Source organism: Zophobas morio, unplaced genomic scaffold, assembly GCF_036711695.1.
Source record: "Zophobas morio isolate AGI-343-1 ecotype UQ-CSIRO unplaced genomic scaffold, CSIRO_AGI_Zmor_V1 ptg000017l, whole genome shotgun sequence".
In the NCBI taxonomy this organism is placed as follows: Eukaryota; Metazoa; Arthropoda; class Insecta; order Coleoptera; family Tenebrionidae; genus Zophobas; species Zophobas morio.
The window spans coordinates 15484054-15507303 of record NW_026972122.1 but is presented as its reverse complement, the minus strand read 5'-3'; the positions used below and the strand labels follow the sequence as shown (position 1 = coordinate 15507303).

The 23250-nt window shown below is 33.4% G+C and overlaps 1 protein-coding gene across 2 annotated transcripts in view; it reads right to left on the bottom strand.

Annotated features, from left to right (window-relative positions):
- The window catches only part of LOC135129808 (pseudouridylate synthase RPUSD2-like), a 395425-nt gene extending 384818 nt beyond the window's left edge, over nt 1-10607 (bottom strand). For both annotated transcript variants that reach the window (XM_064057054.1, XM_064057055.1), the window contains exons 1-2: nt 10549-10607; nt 9934-10311 (exon numbers count right to left, since the gene is read on the bottom strand). In XM_064057054.1, coding sequence (XP_063913124.1) covers nt 9934-10311; nt 10549-10563 — 393 coding nt within the window. In that variant the 5' untranslated portion in view covers nt 10564-10607. The remainder of the gene's footprint in view (nt 1-9933; nt 10312-10548) is intronic.
- Between the last annotated feature and the right edge of the window lie 12643 nt (nt 10608-23250).

Below are 23250 nucleotides of genomic sequence, written 5' to 3'. Positions count from 1 at the left end.
TACAGTCCTCTATGATGATAGTTTTGAAGCTCACCAATCCTCCTCGCCCATCTACCACTGCACCATAGGGCCTGATCGATAACAGTTGGACCGGAGTAACCAACTAACTAACTGTGATAGGATCAGGACGTCTAGCCATTGTGTCAATTGAAATGCCTATATTAAACAAAAGCATTGCAAATTCACTGTCATGATTCAGCTAAAAAGTGGCAACATTTAATTTTATTTTGTCAGTGAACTCGTGTAAAATTTTGCCCACGAAATGTTAAAATTTTTGAAAAAAAAATCTGTACCCACATTAAGCGGTATAATCGGTACAATTTTTATCTTTAATTTGCATATTAGTTAGCGTTAAAAATAAAAAAATGAATGCATTATTAAAAAAGCATGGCATAATTTAAATCTACAGTGAGATGACGTCATCAGATTTTTCAAAGCGATGAACACAAAAATTTTTATTAGCGATTTACAATGTTCACGATAACCTCAAATTATGCAAAATTTCAGAGTTATTAATTTTGTAGTTTGTAAGAAACGTTATAGAATTGGTGGACTTCCACAAAAAGTAGGATATAACTTCACGGTAATCTGTCTCGCAGTTTCGAAGATTACTTGTCTAATAAAATCGTAAACAGACAGGCTATTCGTCAAAAATACACCAGTACACTCGGGAAATAAAAAATGTTAATATATCATGACTACAACAGTAACAAAAAAAAACTGTAGTTTTCGTTAATAAGTAGATTATAACTACAGAGATATCAAACTTTCTAACCAAACACAGCTTGGTAAGCATAACTAAATTTAAATTCACACAACCTGTACGTCGGCTAAATGAATTATTACTTTATGAATTACTTTACTCAATTATATCTTTGGCGTAAACTATACAGTTTTAGAATAGTGCAGACAATAAAGCATTTACTTCCGCTTATCCGCCAAATACTGAATTATTACTTGTTTGAAAATGAATTGAGAAGTTGATTACACACGCAGATCAAAGATTTACTCTTAACGGTGTAATTTAGTATTTTCTTAAACTTAATCACTCTCTCTTACCGACAGGCAGATCTTACCCATTCTGACAGTTTGGACAGGAATAGAGATTACACTACACAACAAAATTAACAATGTTATTTGTCACAAACATAGTAACTGCGAAAATCCATTCACGAAACTAAAACAACTAGATATATGTACCGAGTGTCCCAGCTAAAATGCCGAGGCCTTGTATCTTCCGAACGAATAGAGATATAATTCCGTAAACGCCATTGTTTTTAGCTTGAACAAAAAAGGTCAATTTAGTACACTGCAAATGCGACGCATATATAGCGTCGAGCGTCGCGACGTATACCTGTAACGGATTTTGATAGACCATTAAATTACGGTTAAATAATATACAATACTTACATACCTATTTCATTTTTGGTTGGTAAAAAAAATAAAATTTAAGATAAAATGGAAGAATAACTTTGTACAAAAAGTACAGAAAAACGATGGACAGATGTTGACAATTTTGTGTGCAACATTCCAGTCGTGATGTAAACACTAAATTTCAGTTATACGTTTAAAATTGTGTTCAAATTTACGTTTAAAGATCAGCAAGCCAAAAATAAATTACTCTCAGAGTTAACTTCACGTGTTTAATAAAATTACATTATTTTAGAATCCATAAGGTCCCTGAAGAATCAGAATCCTCTAGGCTTTCAATAGTGAGATATCGATAGTGACCGATGCGTTCCATTTTGTCTTAAACAATGCGGTCTTAATAACTGGACCCAGTAATACATAGGTGGAAACAACTACTTTCCAGACAACAACTTCGCCGGACGCTACATTAGGTATACTTGTCAGTCCTCAGTGGCATAAACTTTATGTTTTTCATAAAACAATATGGTGGTCCAGTGCGCAATGTGCGACAAAGTGGAATCTAATGTTAGTATGCTTATAAGTTTAAATACTTTGGAATGATAGACAACCACTGAAATGTCGTAGTGATAACACCTAAGGAAATCGAAACTGCAGTCTATAGATTTTCAATGAGTTGTCGAATCTTTAGCGATATAAATTGAAATTCTCTCAGCGTTAGAGAAGTCGCAGCTAATGCAAGTGCAATTAAAACAGGATTATTTTATTACACTAATAAATAATAAAATAGCTTTTCTGCGTGATTTCACAATTTTCCAAGTTGAATTACACTATCTTCGCTGATTAAGACTTGTTTTTATCTACGTAAAGGGTACATGGCAGAAACAATCATTAAAATTTTAAATGACAACAATCGAGAAATTGGGACAACTTACGTATTTAAAATGGCCAATTTTTTATTGTGTTGACATTATTTCTTGCTTCTATATTTGAAGCTCACTGTGACAAACTTCTCAGGAATGAAATACACGTAACTGAGGGGTAACGGACGTTATCTAATACACATTACTATACAACACATATTGTAACAAAATTAATGAAACGTATTTGACATTTGTGACAATTATCTTTCTATAAATAATATACATTTATCCATTTGTCTTTTTGTTCGACCGACCTTCTGATATTTTTAAATGTGAAATTGGTCACGCTTAAGGTTGCTGTTACACTGAAATCATCGAGGAATGGTGCCCACTAAGCATTCCAAAGAATCCATGGGAAATTAACAGTTTGCATCACTTAAAGAAAAAAACTAATTGTTGTTTTATTATATACTATTTCTTAAAAGTTTTTCATGGAAAAACAAACTGTGTTTGCATATTTTTTTGTATAATGAAACTGGTTACATGTGTCTTGAAACCTCAGTACATTTCACTGGACTTTAATCTAGGTTCTCCTGTGTCTTTCATGGGATCAGTACATCTGCTGAGCGCTTCTAGTATACAGTGCAACTTTTTAACTGGGGATAGGAATTCCCGTGTTAAATTTTATACCCCATGCTAACTTTTTTTAGGGTGAAAACTTGGAGATAATTTTTGCAGTGAGAATAGCTACAGGGTTCTACTTGAATTTCCACTGCCACTTTTGGCAATAAATTTTTAATTTGTGGTTCAAAAAGTAAACATTATTTTGGTTATGACATTCAGAAGGTTTTGACTTATCATTTTCACTTGGCATTTTTGACAGCATAATTTTAATTTAAACGTTAACAAAATAATGGAATTCAAACTTAAATGAAGAAAATAATCTAATGGAAAGTAGGTAAACTATAATTTGTGTTCTAAACGCAATCCGAGAGCTGTTGAGCAACATGCCAACCGTTCGTAAAACGCAGGTCGAATATTTTCCAAGTGTCGCACTTATCGTGGTCTTGCTGGGTATGGAACGATCTAGCAAAATTTTATGCAATTTCTCTTGTCGATAAGCCTTTAATGTATGTAGCGACATTCTTCTGTATTTAACTATTTAGTGACACCTTGCTACATTTTATCGTTTTGGGGTTTTGAAACTGCTATAAACTTGCAAACTAAAACGGTTAACACCGTGTGTTAATCACCTAAATGTAAAACTTAAAAACAGATTTTTATATAGGTATATATCCATAAACTTAAGATTTTATGAGAACGAAAACCACAAACAAGACAACAAACGCAAATAGACGACATTAAACTTTCATGTAAAAAAAGGTAGCCTATTTTTGTATACAATAGTATACAAATTTCACTTGCTTACTTAAGGCGGTTGATTAACCGAAGCTTGATATAAATTGATATAAATTAGATCAATCAGATCCATTGAAGTGTCACTTTCTCGTACTGAAACGTCAAAATTACTTTTTTGGGCTCACTTGTAACTTTTTTTGGGCTTACTTTTTGTAATTTTTTTGTACTAAAATGTCAAAAACTTACTGTTGCGTTTGTGGCCTTGTGTTATGTCCAACATTTTTTTAATACAAAAGCCAAAAGCGCCGATGTCTGATATTCGAACTCCACATTTATTGAATGTCGTTATAAACATGACAGTATCAATTTTTACTTCCGGAGCGTAAGCTAATCGTAATTGAGTCATGACTACTGTAGTACGAAACATAGGTCTTCCATTAGTGTCTTGTCTATCTGTTCGCCATCCTTGTAAATTTTTGACAGATAATATTCAAAACTACCTGACCGATTGTTATCAAATTTTATTTGTGTATTATGAATGGAAATGGTAAAGCGCGAACCAAATGTTGTCTAATCATTTCCACCAGCAATGTGATGACGTCACCTCAAAATTGAACATAGTAAATGGGTCTTAAGTTGTGTAAAATAACATAGTCCTACACTTGTAGTTTATGAATCCGTGTTGATTTTTTACTCGAGATATCCAGATTTTTGGAAAAAAAATCAAAATTGTGTAACAACATCTTTCAATTTAATTTTGAGCTGCTGCAGACATTTTAAAGTTATCATAAGCATGGTAGATTTTAACCAAAATATATTTGTTTATTCCCCTAAAACATTGATGTCGTCAAAATTTTACCGAATAAATCCTATCTAAAATATGTAAAATATGATGAATTTTGTTTTTTTTTCGAATTTCATTCGAGATTCACCCACAGAAGACTTTATGACAGATAATGAGTGAAACACCTGCACAATGGCAACAGTAATTTATTGCTTTTAACACCCTATGCGACCAGATATCGGCACGTTCCGGCACAATTTTTCAGGGCCGTACTCTGTTAAAAAAATAAGGTGAAATTATAGACAAATTGTATTAGTTAAATAATATTTATAAGATTATAAATCACTATAACGACCGATAAGTAAGACGTGAAATCAGTTATTGAAATGAAGACCAATTCAAATCCACCCAAAGTTCGTTTCATTACCGACAACAGGTAAAACTTTCAACTCAACCCGAATACGGCTCTGTATAAAATGACCTGTCGAGCCCTTTTCATAATTTATGGTTGCGGTTTCAGGAGCACCGCTTTTTGAATGATTGGTGCCATAAAAATTTATGTGGGTGTATCTCGAATACGGTTACAGTACACTGGAGATTTATCATTCCATTCATATTTTTTTAAATTGATAATACACGGTGCCTCAAAAAAATTAATGAATCAATGAATTTATTTTATCAATTAAACCAAGAACTGCAAAACCGAATGTTTTGAAATCTTGCAGATGTTTTAAATTTATCCTAAGCATGGTAAATTTTTAATCAAAATGCATTTGTTTATCCCCCCCAAAAAAATTCGTCATCACAAAATTTTACCAAATAAATCCTATATAAAATGTGCACAATGTGATGAGTCTCTACTTGTGATTTATCATGCCATCCATATTTTTTGGAACTATTTATACAGGGTGACTCAAAAAATATAATTAATGAGGCTATTTATTTTATTGATTAAATCAGGAATTGCAAAACCAAATGCTTTGAAATCTTGGAGACGTTTTAATGTTATTGCAAACAGTAAATTTTTTATCAAAATCTACCTATTTGTCCCCCTTCAAAAAAATGATTTATCATTGCATTCATATTTTTTAGAATTGCTTACACAGGCTGACCCAAAAAAAATTAATAAGTCAATTTATTTTGTTGATTAAATCAGAAACGGCTCACTCCATTTTCCGGGAAATTTTCAAATACAATACTGTTTTTATTAGTATTACACTGCATCTATCCAAATTGATATACCTATCCCATCCTAAAGTTTTGCAAAAGAAAACTCATTTGAAACACATGCGTATCACGCTTCTTTAGATTTACTTCTTTTTATGGCTTTGATACACAAATAAATATTAAGCGTCGCCATCGTGACGATGGTAACTAGTTAGTATTATGACTCTATATTTTAAAGAATATGTGCAACCAGCACCACCTATGTAATCTTTACTTTTATATAGTTCAACGGTTACCGTGATAACAATTACCTATAGGTATACAAACGAAATAAAGAGGTAAGGTTAAGAGCGTGCGCATTTTCAATTATATCAATTAATTACGAGTATACTCAACATACAACATAACAATTAGCGAGGACTAAAAAAAGGTGCCCATAATGGATACCAATCAGCTTAAGATACTTTTAGAACGCTACAACCTACAAACACAACGGCAAGCACAAATAATGCAGATGATACAATACTGCTGTACTTATAAATAGATAAACGATTTTAATAACTCGTAATACAGTTGCAAAGTAACTACACAGGAAAATATATTTATGTTTTAAACCATTTTGTTTTTCGTTTATTCGCATGAGTAATCATTATCTTTTCAGCCACAAGTAAAATTAATCGTTAAGCGTACTTCTAAGCCTCGATGCCAACGATTTTTTCATTAAATAAACCTTGCAAGGGCGAAAATCTCGTGAACGAATATCTTAATGCCACAATGTAATCAACAAAAAGGCAGTGATTTTATTTCATTACTTATTTTAATTATTTACTTTAAGCCTCCTGCATAGTCGTTGTTTCCATGGTTACTTACGTCGCCCAAGCTGAGGGAATAGAATTAAACTCTAAAATCCTCAAATAAAACGCTTAAATGTTTCGTAGCATAAACAAATACGTCTACATCGTTTATGGCAAAAATAATTAATATTCTACTGCTCGTCTCAAGAAAGAACGAAATTTCATCATTTATTTATTTTCAAATTCCGACATACGACACGCAGAGTTCGAAGGCGTGAAAAAAAGATATAAGATATCTTTATCTTTAAAAAAGATATACGATATAAGATCTTTTTTCAGCGCGTGGAAAATTTCCGCGTCATATGTAGGAACTCGAAAATAAATTAATGACGAAATTTCGTTCTTCCGTGAGACGAGCAATAGATGAGATATTACCAACATAGCGTTTACTATTTTCGGTAATATCTTCTCGAAATTGAAAATAATTAATCTTAGATCTATTTATTTAGAAATTTTATATAATTATTATAAGTCACGGAGTTTTAAGATTTTGTTAATGAATTAATATACAAAGTGCATAGTCACAGAACGGTAATTATCTTCGTTCTTTGTAAAAAATTTTGGTTTAGCCGGAAAACTAACGACCTAATTTCTTATTTTTTTAATGAAACCTTACACATTGTTTCATTTGTCGATGTATAATAAAACATTCAGAAATACAATCAAGGAAAAGAGAAACGATTTTAATTTAAGTTATAATTAATTTTATATCTTCTAGCTTTGAAAGTTGTCAGCTTACAAACGTTTATAGGCAAACTTAGTGTATATCTTTTGTAATGCAATATGGTTATTCTTCGAGACTGGATGGTCCACTTTTGTAAACTTACATTTCAAATGTTCGGTCAGGCCTTCTTGCTGGAAATATTTCATCCAAATAACTACGGGCATCTAACGCAAAATGCGAGCGGCCCTCCATCTTGTTGGAATCTCACGTTCCGAGGAATCAAGAATGAGTTGCGTTTGGAAACAAAGTCATAGTTGACAGAATTTCACTCCTTAGTAAATTCAAATAAAGTGATCCGATATTAATAGTAATCACGCTGCTTATTGTATAACCAGTGTAGGTATATAAAAAATCTTAAAATATTATAATTTTCTAATATTCCTGCTTCACTTTGTATTCAATTACCGCATGTTATCCCATCTTTTTATACTCTTTCTCTCGATATTTTAGTGTCTCTGTCAAAAAAATCGAAAAGTCCTAGAAACCTCGGACTTTTTATTTTTGACACGGTAAAAATAAAATATGAGTAATAAAATACAGGTTATTCTGTACACTCTGTTTTGGACTAAAGTTCTGATATGACAACAAATCACGAACCTTTGTTTATCTACGTTGTTGAAAATTACCATCTTTTACCTAATTAAAAATTTTCAACAAAATTCGCCTTGATGGCGCCACATGGAAATTTAAAAAATACAGTCTGTTTATAAAGTAAAAAGAGGCCGATTAGGGTATGTAAAAATACATCGGCTCTTCTACTATAAAGAACTAAGTTTTAGTAGGTACTTAAAAACCATTTTAGGTTAAACAGCTCAAAAAGCCGTAGAGCTTTTTTATAATCTACGCATTGGTTATGCTTTAGAAGCAAAGGAAATTCGGTGTAAATAACTTCACCTACATATTATTTCTACCAGCGACATTAATATGCAAACCGTTCATGAAATACGCAACGAGTCCTGAAAGCTTTAAAATTAAAATAAATTTCCATAATTTTCAAGCAATTACGGGCGAGAAATCTTAAAATATCAAGCAAAAACAAAATGAGATCTTTAAATAGTATAGGTTATAAAGGTATATTTTTTCCTTGGCTAACCAGAAAAACTTGAAAAGAAAAAGAGCTTTTAAGAAAAATATTAACAAATCTCAATATACCGTTAAAATTGAAATAATATTTTCGTTTCTTTAAGATATTTAAATCTAAACAAGTAAATATTATTTTTACTTCTATTGCTGTAAAACGATTAGGGTTTCTTTTAATTCCAGCGGATGCACTCGACTTATCGCACAAAATATTTCAGAAATGATTTTTTTCATAAAAAAATTTAAGAAACTAACGAAAATTTCAAAAATCACACTTTTATACCGAACTCGGTATTAGGCATTAAATAGTGAAATACGAATAGATTTTATCAAAAAAAGATCGTACCCTTTGAGTTAGATTGATTCCTTCCAAGAAATCAATGACATGTTATTTCAAAAAAATATTAAATAAGTTTGCATCGAAAAATACGCAGTGTATTTTATTGGCATACCTCCAGAGATGCGTATTTGTTTTTGAATGGCAATAATATTCATGAAATATATCATAAAAACCTCTTCCATCTATTACATACATCGTATCAAAATTATAACTTCCAACTAAAATTTTATCGTTTTAAACAATGCTTCTAGATATTTAATTGTAGCCATATTCAAAATTTTTCGAACTAAACTTTCGATGAAACCAGTGGGTATTTTTAGTTTTGTAATATTTTAAATTGGTAAATGCAATAGCTGCGATTTGCATAGATTTAGGTTTTTTCTGGCTTATGAATTATGATATAAGTTTAGAGTTCAAAAAGTAAAGTAGTCACTAGAAAATTTTAAAGGCTGCAGACAAAAATTGTTGTACTTACTCACAACATTACATACAAAACAACTGATTATTTCCTAGAATTTCAGCGATAATTTTGCATTAGTGCAAATTATGGATAATATTTACAAAACGTAGGTTTCATTTTTGTAAGGTGCAATTATTACACGTACAATTAAGACAACTTTTGTCTTCTAGTTCTCTGTGCTACAGTGTTCCATAGAATCTTGATTACGCTTTCTTTATGTTCTGTACAATCACATCGTCTCATATTGAAGGCGAAAACTTTTTAATGTCAGACAAATTCCGATGCAGTTGTATTTCTTTCAAAAATATACCCGTTGTTACACAAAAATCTTTAAATTTCTTCCATGCAAATCCTGTTTTTAGTGTTAACTCGACACAAACTATTTATTTCCACATCGATTTTGCTCGAGCAGCTTTCTTCAAAGCGGGCTGGATGCATTTTTACTTTTCATTGTTTTTGTTGTTATTCGTTATGCAAAAATTTGCATAAAATTACGTTAATCTTTTAATTTTATTGGAATAAAAGGATAAATGTATTTATTTTTTTTTTAAGAAATAGTCTGCAAAATATCCGCTCGTGCAAATCAAATTGTCTCGGAATTTCCTATCGTGCGCATTCGCCCACTGAAGAAAATTTAAATTGTTGACAATGTCACATTGACTCGGAATATTACTTACTATTGACAATTCAACGGCAACTAAAGGACGATTTTTGTTAATGGCACCTTAATTATTATTATCGTAATACAAAAGGAAACATGACTTAGACAAAAAGTCGTTCCTATTTAAGTTGTTATAACTCAGAAAATACAAACGCGAAAATTGGGAGTTTCGTCGGGGTACTGAGCTTCATTACCTACCTATTTTCTTTTTTTTTATACATATTTCGGATTATTATAATTTTTATTTTTAGTTAATAAATAAATAAATCCTACCTTGTTTTCTTCGTTCTGGGTGTCAACATCCCTGGCGGGCGAATAACTTTTTACCATCACGACTATATTTTCTTCGTCAACAGTCAACCAATCACCACACTGTGTACACACGGAAACATAACCTTGGTTTACAGCATAATTTGCACTACCCCCACGTTGCTCTTGATCTTGATCCATTGCGGTCAATTCACCAGACGTACAAAGTTGAATGTTTTTAAAGTCAAATCTTTTTCTCTTAATTTTAGCGATGTGCAAATTGTTAAACACGCGATCACGAGCTATAACTGAAGAAACAATACTCATTCGAAGAACGCCGAAACGACGCACAAATTTCTCCACGAAGCAGTGATTTTGGTACCTTATAGTAAACGTATTGATCTGGAAAATATTAAGTTTTTACTTTATTAGCTGAGATTAAAACCTACAAGAACATTAATTGCTAAAATTAAAAACGGAAACGTAATTTGCAGGTTAAACCGAAAGTGAGGTTATGTTGATGTTATTGTGGGAAATTTAATATTTGTAAATTTATAGGATAGAGTATATTTTATTTTTAAATGTAAATAGTATACAAATGAAAGCTTGAAAACAATCTAAATGTATTTCACATATTACCGCCAATTTTAACATCACCAATAACACCTCAACCGCACGTGGGTGAGATTAGTCAACATTGCGACACCTATTGATTTTCTGCTGAGTGAGACGACTCCCGCCGATTTTGAAATTCGTGTGCAGTTATGATTGAGCGCTCTCGAGGAAACAAATTTGGAAGAAGATATTTCTGTTCCGTTTGACACGCAAGAGACATTAAACCAACATCAAATGTAGACATGAAAAAGTCAAGGGACTTATTTATTATAAAGATATTAATCTGATGTATGTATACATACCATGTACAGCATGCAGTATGAATTCGAAATACATTCAGACTGCAATTATTGACAAAAAGAAAAATCCAAGAACGTATTCACCAATGAAAGCTTTAGTGAAAGACTTTCAGAAATTAAAAACAAAACTGGTCTTAAAAGTATGCAAAATTCACGGAGTTGAAAAGTGTTATTTTCACACTGATTCTGTAATCTATCTTAAAAGTTAAAAAATTGTTGTAAAGGACAGGTTTACGTTTACAGTTATTAAATAAACTATAAATACCTGGTGGAATTTTTTTTTATTAAATTAGTTATTTTATTCAGACAGAGCAAAAACGCGACTACAGTAAATCAAAAGCTTTTTAGTTTTCTTGTAATGTATTAAACATGTTAGAGAACTGTCATAAAATATGCAGATGTTGTCAACTCACCATCACGACTGGAGAACTCGGCGTTTCAATTTTTTTTACCAAGCAATATCTTCTTTATTAATTCAAATATCGAAATAAAAGCTAATATGATAACGTAAACAGGTTTTCACCAAATGAATGTAATATAAAAGGAATTGTGATATTGTTCAAATTACCCGTTCAAAATGATGGCATATACGATTTTTACTTATGTCAAATTGTCGTTTACCTTACAGTGTTTAAGTGTAGATGCGATGGCACATTCATTTGACGTTTTCTTTTTCTCCATTCCACAGATCTGCGTTATAGAAATCGTAATTCATGGAGAATGAGTCAAATAAAGATTACTGAGGGTCAAGAGGGTTGTTAATAACAATTGGAATTTAATTTTTGAATTACATATAAATACATAATATATAAAAAATAAAGTACCTACCTATACTTTACGATGTACACATCCAAATTTAAACATTCTGAAGCATATAAGTATCTTAAACGTAACTATTTCTGTGTGTATGCATGTTATAATTTCATGTTTTTTTTCTCATAGTGATGATTACAGATTACGCCTGACTAATCATATTAAAACATAAAATTCTTGTTCTTCATAAATAAATACTTACATTCACTGTATTTTACAATGAAACATCGTAACATCCTGTAAACATCCATGTGGTAAGAATAATGATTAAGCATTGAATTGAACTGCTGCAATCATTACATGAATGTTATGAATGAAGGAAGTGTTTCCTTCTCGTTGTTAATTGCAACAAAAACTGCATTGTATCCGCTACATGGATATCTAATACCTAATCTTCGGTAAATCCTTTGTTAAACATTGAACTGAAACAATATAATTCCGATTTAAACTTGTTTGTTGTTTGGTCGTCGGCTAATAACAACCAGCTCCATTTTCACTGATACGTAAATGAAAAATAAATAAGTAAATAAATAAATACTTGTATTGGGTCTGATACTGTTGAATTTATCAAACCGTCGAATTATTTATTACACAGAAATACACTCGACCCGAGAGTCACCGCAAGCACAGTACCGCAAGCATCTAATGATAACCAAATAAAATCTGGTGTATTAGGTGTTACATACCCTCACAAATGTATGTTAGAATTTGTATCCCTTTTTAATCGCAGAATAGGAAGCAAACTTCAAGTAAGTTGTTACGTGAGGTTATTATTACATATTTTTAACCGTCCTCAATAGCACCATATTTTTTTTATTTCTCGCTAGAAATTTTAAAAAATTATGGTAAATGAGGTAATCGGAGGCAGCGGACAGTGATGCTGTTCTTTATCTTCAAAACCAAATGACAGTGGCGGCTCGTGACTTTTAAAATGGGGGGACATAATTTGATTGATGAAGATATAAAACAGGTTGTTATTACCAACTAAGAGACGAAATTGTGTGGCGAAAATAAACACAAAAGTATATTCAATAAAAGTAAAAAAGGATTTGTCCACATACCTTTTTGAATGGCATCTAAAAGTTCATTTTGGATAGTTTTAGACGTTCCTTTAAAAACCGTTGCTTCTTTCAAATGATCTGATAAAGCAGAGTTCAATTCAGCCGTAAAATCAATCAGACCTCGAAATATACCTGGATTTTGTGGTTCCCTACTTTCATCATGTTCACGTAAAGCAAGTTCAAACACTCCACAAAATTTTATGCACATTATCAATCGACGTAATACATATATGGCGATTCTTGTCGACCCTTGCGTTATGTGTCCGAATATTACACAGTAGAACAGTGTTTTTGTTACATATATTTTCTAAACATGGTCGGAAAGGTAATTTTGTGCTGAACAACTCTTAAAAGAGATAACATACCCATGTCGTCAAAAAAAAGACTTATTCAAATTTTTATTGTCGTCCAGTGAACAATTGGAAAAAATGTAGTAAATTCTAATTTTACATAGAAAAATGGGCAAGAAGCACTAAAAAAATGTTCCACAGATTTCTGTCGAGAGATATTTAATTATGTCTACGAATATTTAACCTGCCTAGAATATGTAGAAGGATCTAACTCTTTATAAAAGCCTCATGTATTCGGAAAGAATGGATACTTGGGCCTTTCTTTTAAATCTTTCTTCGATTTTCTGGATTTCTCGATGAAAATATTATCAGCAACAAAATTTAAATGAGACATAATTTGTGGAACGTTTATTTCCTAAAAATTCACTGATCACTAAGCCAATTGATTCCCAAGTAAATTTTTCCGTATCATTCAAATAGGCGTATAACATTTGATCCTTCATTCGAATTTCAAGCCCAATGAAAATTCCTAAATATAGGAAACGTACATAATATGAAAACTGAAATTCACTGTAATCTTTTAGTTTTTACCTTGGTTTATGTTAGCAGCAGAAAGCTTGGGACATATTGTTTTCATATGTTGAAATGCTTTCTCTCTTGTATTTCACTTGCATAAGAAGCACATATGATTGGTATATCCAGATTGGAAGCCAGTTACTAAAGCTACAATTTTTAAATCGCCTATCAAATTGCACTTAAATTTTTTATCGATAATACAGTTTAACAAGTGTTGAATATTCTCATATGTTTCGGCAGTTTGTACGGAGTATGTAGTCGGCAGTACTAGATATTTATTCCCATTATGCAATAGTACACCTTTTTAAAAATAATAATAATAGCATTTATTGCCCAACAATAAATATATATACACCATTTATAATACAACACATTGTATAATACCTAGATAATATATTGCAAGTAGATTCCCAATTGAGCCGGCAAAGCGAACGGACGTGTGCGTAGGAGCTCGTGTGCGAAAATTCATACCAGTGACAATAAAGGCAATATTAAAAGGAAACCAGCATTAGTGGCAATAATTTACTAAAATACTGGCAAGTACAATTACGAGTAGAAGTGCAAAAAGTGCGGAGCCGTTTTTAAGTGAAACGATAACAGCGAAGCGATTGGGGAAAAAAAAGCGAGTGATCAGCACAGATATCGGATAAACGTAAACACGGATAGGAGAATAACCTCCGAAGAGACGATCTGGGTTATATCCTTCCGCCGTGAAGGAAGTCAACGACAAAGAGGTAATGAGTAGTAAAGGGACAGAAAGAAAGAAAAGGGATAGAGAAGTAGAGTCACCGAAAGAGAACGAACAGGTCTTCCAAAGAAGCAAAATAACAGTAAGATCACCTCTGCAATCGAGAGAGAAGGAAAATCAAGAAGATATAGAGATGGAGGAGGTCAAGAAGATGATCAGCGAACTTGCGACACAAATTAGAGATGATATAAGAGATAGTAACAAACAATTATTGAACGAATGGAATACACAGCTTAAAGAGGAGCTTAAAACAATAAGAGAAGAATTAAAGCAAACAAGAGATCAACTACAGGGGCAAAATCAAGAAATTAGAGATAAGTATGAAGAAGGGAAGAGAGCTAAGGAAGAAATGGGAAAGAGAGTGGGTGAAGTAGAAAGTCAACTAGATCGAATGGAGAGAGAAAAGAGAAGAAATAAAGTAGTGATGATGGGATTGGACATAGAAACAGGAGAGCAGAAGCAGATAATTGGAAAAGTGACAAAATTTTTAGAAGAGAAAGTCAAAGTAGAGAGTAAAGTTAAAAGCGCGTACAAAATTGCAGAGAAAGTTTATGTAGTGGAATTTGAAAACAGAGAAGAAAAAATAAATGTAATGAAAAGCAAGAAGAACTTAAAAGGGTCGTCAATTTACATAAATGATGATCTGACGAAAACGGAAAGAAAAATTCAAAACAAGATAAAAGAAGAGGCAACAAAAGAGAGAAATAAAGGAAAAGTGGTTAGAATGGGATATAAAAAGTTAACTGTAGACGGCAGAAATTTTAAATGGAATGAAGAAGAGGGCAGACTTAAGAAGGCAGAAAATTTTTAATAAAGAGCCAAAAGAGAAGGAAGAAAACGAGGAAAACGGGAAGCAAACAAGGCAAAGGAAAAGGAATAAAGGATGTAGATAGGGAAATCGGAAAAAGGGAAGTTGGTACAAAATTAGGAGAAAAAGGGGTGAAGGTACTGTTTTGGAATGTCCAAGGGTTGCGAAAAAAAGAAAAGGAGTTCTGGGACTACGTGGGAAAATTTGATGTTGTGGGGCTAGTAGAGACTTGGGTGCAAAGAGAAAACTGGGAGAAATTGGAAGAGACACTACCACAAGAATATGTGTGGGAGTGTCAAGGGGCGACAAAGGAAAAGAAAAAGGGGAGAGCAAGCGGGGGAATAGTAATGGGAATTCGAAAAGAAATGCAAGAATTGGAAAAGGGAAGTAATAATAAAAAAGGACTAATGAAGAAAGTAATACAGCTGGATAACAATCGATGGGAAATAATAACCGTTTATAGCAAGAAAATGGAGGAAACCAAGATAAACATAGAAATGGAAACAAAAGAAAAAGGAGATGAAAAAATACTCATAGGAGGGGATTTTAACGCAAGATTGGGCGATAAGGGGACAAGAATAATAGATAAAGAAAAGGGAGAGAAAAGAGGATCAAAAGATAAAGCAAATAACAAAGAAGGGAAAATATTGTGGGAGATAATAGAAGAAATGGGATGGGAAATTTTAAATGGAAACAAGGAAGGAGATGAAGAAGGAGAATGGACGTACGTAGGGGCGAGGGGAGAATCAATTATAGATTATGGGATTGTCAACGAAGAGGCGTGGGAAGAAATAGAGAGTTTCAAAGTGGGGGAAAGGGTAGAATCAGACCACATGCCGCTAGAAATAAAAATCAAAGGAAAAGAGCAAGAGTACGAAAAACAAGAGAGAAGACACGAAAGAAAAGAATTAGAAAAAAGAATATGGGATGAAGAGGGAATTCAAAGATACAGAAGTAGACTTGAAAAAAAGAAATTCGAAGTAAAAGAAGATATAGAAGCTATGATGGTGGAACTGAGCAACCTAATTGTAGAAGCTACGGAAAAAAGAAAGATATACATATGGCAAGGGAGGGATAATGGATGGAACGGAGAATGTAGCGAGTTGAAGAGAAAAGCAAGGGAAAAATTAAGAAAATGGAAGAATAACAAGGGAAGGAAAGAAGAGTACCTAAAAGCAAGAGAGAATTATAGGAGAAAATGGGAAGAAAGAAAAAGAGAAAAACGAGAAGAAGAAGAGAAGACAATAAAGTCCCTGAAAACAGAAGAGCAAGTATGGAGATATATAAACAAGGAACGGAGAAGGAAGACTGAAATCAGCGGGAAAATCAAAATACATGAATGGAAAACACACTTTATGGAATTATTGGGAGGTTGTGAGGAAAAATGCTGCAAAATAAATAAAGGAATCACAACGATGGAAGAAATGTGGAGAGGTTCGGAAATAACAAAAGATGAAATAGAAAGACAGATTGGAAGACTGAAAAGAGGAAAGGCACCGGGAGGGGATGGAATCCAGAACGAAGCGTGGATGTTCGGGACAGAAGAAGTGAAAGAAAAGATATGGGAAGTGGTAAATGGAGTTTGGAAGGGAAAAGGGTTTCCTCGGCAGTGGAGAGAAGGTATAATAATCCCATTATTTAAAAAGGGACAAAAAAGTGATGTGAAGAACTACCGAGGGATTACCTTGCTCAATACGGCGTACAAGATATATGCAATGATACTCGATGAGAGGTTAAGAAAGGAGATGGAAGCAAGGGGTATGTTACCAGACGGTCAGGCAGGGTTTAGGAAAGGAAGAGGTACTATGGACAATGTGTACATCCTGCGACATTTAGTGGGAAGAGAAATAAGGAAAGAAGGTGGACGAATGTATGCATTATTCATAGATTTCAAAGCAGCGTTTGATAGCGTGAATAGAGAGAAAATGTGGGAGTATTTGAGGAGAAAGGGAGTAGATGCATACTTGGTAACGAAAATGGAAGAAATATATGAAGAAACAGTAAATACGGTGAGAGTGAATGGAATAGAGAGTGAGAGTTTTTATACAAATAGAGGAGTGAGACAAGGATGCCCACTCAGCCCCGCATTGTTTGCAGCTTATCTAGGAGATATAGATGAAATGTTCAGAAAAGCACAGACAGGAGGGGTGGTAGTCGGCAAAGAGAAAGTGTGGTCGTTGGCGTACGCAGATGATTTGGTGATTGTGGCAAAGAAAAGAGAAGAAATGAAAGCAATGATTAAAAGTTTGGAGAAGTATGTAAAAAAAAAGGAATTGGAAGTGAATGTGGAAAAAACAAAAATGGTGGTGTTTGGGAAGAAAGTAAGAAAGGAGAAGGAAGAGTGGGCATGGAGAGGGAAGAAGATTGAACAGGTGAAAGAATTCCAGTACTTAGGATATACATTAAAGAGCAATAACTCAGATAGAGCGCATATTCAAGAAATGGTCCAAAAAGCGAACAAAGTGGTGGGAATAGTATGGGGAATAGGAGAGAGAAAATTTGGACATGATTATAAGAGAAGAATAATGATGTTTGATAGTTTGGTCAAAAGTGTATTCATGTACGGAGCTGAGATTTGGGGATGGAGGGAATATGAAGAAATAGAGAGAGTGCAAGAAAAATACTTGAAATGGACATTGGGATTGGAAAAGTATACGCCCGGGTATATAGTGAGAGAAGAAACAAAAAGGGAGAAAATGAGAGTGGAAGCGGGTAAAAGGGCGGTTGGATTTGAAGAGAAGTTCAGTGAGAGAGGTGATTGCAAGATATTGCAAGAATGTTGGAAAGAAATAAGAAAGGAAGGGGGAAAACATGTTTGGAACGAAAGGGACAAGTATTATGAAGGAAAGGGATATGCGTGTGAAGAAATAGAGAGAATGAGGGAAATGGGAAGGAGTATGAAAGAAGAGCTGAGTGTAAGAGATAAGGATATAGATAAGCAAGAACGTAGATCGAGAATATCGGAGTCTAGATATAATGCAGACTATAGAAAAATAGTAAAGGATGAAGTACCAAAGTACACACAGAGAGAAAGTATAAAGGAGAAAAGAATGATGGCGAGATTTAGGTGTGGAAATGAAGAGAAAGAGAATAATTTTTGGATGGATGAAACTGACAGAAGGTGTAGGATATGTTGGAGAGAGGGAGAAACAATAGAGCATATGCTGGAAGGATGTGAAGGATTGAGAGAATCGGAGGAAAGTAGGGAAGAAGTGCTAAACGAGGATGGAAGAGGACTGGACTGGATGAAAGAAGTATGGAAGATAAGAGAACTATGGCAAGGGGTGGGCAAGCAGAAAGAATAGAATATTTATTATATAACACTCGAATTTTTATTTTATTTTATTTATTTTATTGTTATTGATTTATATGAGGTAGATTAAGTTAATTTGTACCCCTACTGGGAATATTATTAAGCCTGTAAGGCAAATAATAAATTAATACTACAATATATTGCAAGTAACAAAATAAGAATTAATTAATTATATAATTGTGAAACAACTTAATTATGAGTGAAACACAAACATACAAAAGAATCTACAGTTTATGTGCAATATGAACTTTTAACTGGAACTATCTATGAACAATCTCCAAAAAAAAATGTTTTGACGACCTAGGCATAATGTGTTATTAGACAGTTATTCAGCACATAATAACCTTTCAGAATACATTTTCAGAATGCTTGTAACAAGCGTTTTTCTAAAATTGTTCGACTGTGTTATTAATACAGGCGGTGTTTATGCATTTGTAAATGATGGTAGTAGATGATAATTCGCATTTCAGTATATTAAATACCAATTTTCTTTGTCGTCCATAAAATATAGACGGAATTTTTCCATTTTTGGTCCCCATGTTGGCACCACTTTTACACATAACACTGACTTTGATTAACAAAAAGAAGCAAATACTTCCAAGAAACGAAAATTGGTTTCTTGGAAGTATTTGCTTCTTTTTGTTATTGCTAAATATGTTATTATTTATTATTATTATATTATTATTATTTTATCATGTTGGTGATTTTGGTCACAAACAAAAATAGAGGCAGGTAAGAGGTCCACTAAGTGTTCTGTCACGGAAATTTCCTACATTGCAGCCTTCAGTACTTATACATCTTTAAATATAATCCTGAGGGGTAATAAATCTAAGCCATGGTAAGATGGTATTTTAAAAACCATAAACCACAATTCACTATTCACTGCGTTTTAGGCTTGTCGGGGCAATGCATTTTATCTGTGTACCTGAGCAACCCGGGTCCGGTAGGCCCGCTGGTTGTATTTGTGTTATTAAATAAGAGTAATTTTAATAGTAAACATATTTGTTTAAGGTATGTTATTATTTTTAGAAAATAATATTTGCGTGTTACATAATGATTAATTTTTTTCAATTAGCACAAATTAGTTCTGTAATCGACTAATCGAATGTTCAATACATACATTTCTCTCTCATAAATCGTATATTTGTTACTGTTTTACATCTTTATTTTTCAGACAAATGTAGCATCTTTTCCTGTTGCCACATGTGTCATTTCTTCACTTTGGACCTAACGCGAGGCGGGCTTAGCAGGTCAGTTTTGCCCTAGAATGTGCCGATTATGTTTAAGTGTAATTATCTTGGGCAATAAAATGAATATTTTTACAACCCTCGGTAGAATAATTTATCGTGATATACTCTCAGAAATCGTGAAACGAGATTAAAATAAAATGAGTTTCAACAAAAATCTGAAAATTTAAAGTTGCACTCTGGTGATTCCGGCCTGCCAGGCAGCCTTTGATCCTATAAGGGGTTTAAATACCTTTCTAAGAAATTGTACTTATTTTGCCTTAAACGGAACCAGCAATTCTTCCTAAAATGTATATACCTGCCGCACCGGGATAGAGGATTACCGGACATGGTCATAAAAACATCGTAAGCCGATATTGAAGAATAATAATTTATGACAGATTGCCGACAACAGACCTTCAGCACAGAATAATCATTTCCCGTATTCTTTTGAAATACTAATTTTAATGCTGGAGATAATTATTAGATATACTCAAACACAATTTGGACACTGTAGTATGGGAATAAAAACAAAAAAAATATTCTTTTTAAGCGTACGTAATAAATATTGTACAATTTGCGACACATCAAATAATAGCGAAGCGATGGCCTATTTGCAGGAAAAAAGAAAAGATTTTTCAGTCTTGAATAACTATGCTACAGTAAAATGTTTATTTTTTAAATTTAATACCACAATCCCTTCTTCTGCACCTGTGGAACGGGTGTTTAGTAGCGGAAACCAAATTCTGACATCAAGAAGAAATAATTTCAGTGACAATACGTTCGAAATGTTGTTAATTTAAAAAAATTCATTAAACAATACATAAAAAATACATAAACATGTTTTCAGTTAGTTTATTCGCCAAAGCTTCAAAAAGTACTTATCTGTTTTCTTGTATCTGTTATCTAGATACATTTCAAAAAAATCAAAAACAATCTGTATCTAGATACTTTTATCTTCCATATATCTACGAGTATATCTGTATCTAGATATTTTTAAAAGTATCTGTCCCCAACACTGTTTACGGGTTGCTACGACTAACAACTAGGAGGCAAACGGTAAGTATAGTGAACCAAGAGTTATAAGGTTATATGGCCATCATAAAATCATCCCATTGTGTCGAAGTTAAGTTGTTTACAATAGAAAAGATTTTAGGGTCGTAAATAACGTGTCCACTGCAGCTCGACCGGCTCTTCTGGTTTCGTTCAGGGGCGGCTTTCACTAAATATGAAAATCCACCACTCCACTATTTCTTTACTACCTGCAGCCGCTGAGGGTTCCGAAATAACCACTCGCTTTGAAAGCCGGCCCTGTTAAACATGAGCAAGAAATGTTTAGAAGATGATTTATTGCCAACCGGTAAGCTTAGTGCGAACCACACAAAGGGGGTATTTCTTTGCGGTCAACTACTTTTATGATGGCCATATAACCTTATAGCTCTTGGTTCACTATAAATTACTTACTGTTCAGCTGAACGGTAAGTAATCATACATTCAAGATTTAATTTATTAAGAATTAAAAAAAGACCGTGTTGATGTTTAATATAAATTCTTTCAATTTATGGATTTGATAAAAAGACGCAAATCTTTTGATGCTCCTAAAAAAAAATAGTATAAGCAGCACGAACGTTAAGGGGGTTTACTGGTCTCAGACAAATTGGAGACCTCGCTTCTTGACTTCGACCAGTAAACACCCCTTACCGTTCTTGTGTCATTAATTTTCACTTTCTGAGCATAAGCCAAGGAAGTATAGTAATTGAGTTCATCGGACTTTACAAAATTACAAACTGTCCAGCACGGTCGTTCCGGACCTGGACGGCGGCTTCCTTCTGAACGGGCTCTTCCTGGTCCTGAGGGGAGTGACTCTGCAAGGAAAATCGCGCGAGCATGGTACGGCGACACGGAAGGGAAGCGCAGCGACGGAAAGTAACACGTGCTCAACGGTTGCGGCTTCTTGGGCGCGTTCAACAAAAAAAAAACGGATACGGCGGTATGGCTTTCTCGCTCGGAGCAGCGATTCAAAAACGAGCAGAAAACCCAAAACGGTACCTATAGCCAACGGTGTCAACGTTCTGCACTACAAACCTCCACACCAGCTTTTCATTTTTTCATACCCTCACGGCTCAAATGCTATTTAGGTGAATTTCTTTTCCGACCGCGAAAATTCGCTTCGTTACATTATTTTAATGTTTAGAGGTTCTCACAAATAAAAGTTCGCAAAATATATATTTTTTTAATTTTCAAAGAAGCGGAATTTGTTGGACTCTACTTTAGGACCGAGGGAATAAGTCCTGTCGAAATAACTTTGACCAATTTTCTGATTTTTTTCGAAATTGCATAAATGATAACACTTGACTAAAACTTCATAACTTGAACTGTGAACTCGTAGTTCTACTTGACAATAAAAAATTATCATGACTCGTTCTGTTCCACGGCTATGTATGTAAAATTAAAAAAAAATGACCCTCATAATTTTCCTTCAACCCCCCCCCCCCCCTCCCCCCAACTCGTCTAGTACCTACTTGCACAATTACAACCTTTCCTGAAAATCTTAGCTTATCAGATGTGAGCATAGTGACTTTATGGTCGCCTTTCCACCTAGAGTTTTTGTAGAAGAAGGCCACCACGTAACGTTTTCAGGTGCTTTTATTTTAATTTTCCGAGCGCACAAAATGAGGTAAATAATTAATTTGATTATATAAATAGGTAACTTATATTATTCATCATTCATCACATTCTCTCCTACCGTTAATAGTGAACCAATTAAGTTAGGCATATTTTTAATACCTTAGAAGAACTTTTATCGCCCTGCGAGTTCGTGAGCGAGTTCTTCAAGTGAATAATATGCTTAACCCACGCGGTTGTACGTTATATAGATATAATATTTTATTCAATTTTGACAAAATAATACTTGAATGAATTAATTGCTGCGGGCACGATTTAATGCCATAGCAACCTTTCAGTGAAAATTGTAAACAACTTGTATTTCATATCTGTGTAAAGAACTGTTAAATCTGAATGAATGAGCAAGGCGTTTTTATATTTTTGAAGCTATGAATTACTGCTGAAAAACTCTCATCTATTTAAATAATTCTAATAGTAACCTACTGTAAATTTTGTAACAGTTACAAGTACATAAATATCCTATGTTGTTGTTTTGTTTTATTTGTTTATTTATTTATTTTTCTGTGGGTAATGTAAAAGTCCATGCGAATTCAAAATTTTATCCAACACATGCATGTAAAAGAGCTATGATTTTTAATAAGTAAAGTGGTATAAGACGATTCGTAGCCAGATAAGGTCTTTAGCGCAAATTATTATCAAGAAATATTCACTATCAATGAACGCCAAATAGCTAGAACCAATTGCAATCTACAGATTCCACCCGCTCTCGCAATAATTCAATAATAATAATAACTCGGCTCCAAACACCATTCATAAATATGAAAACATACATACCTGACTCATCTGTCGCTAGTGATTAAGAATGAAGTCACTCACCGGGGGGGATTTCCACCGCCTAGCCCACTTCTGTAATAAAAATAATTTCACATCAAAAATTACACCTAGGTCTTTGATAACCACATCTCTC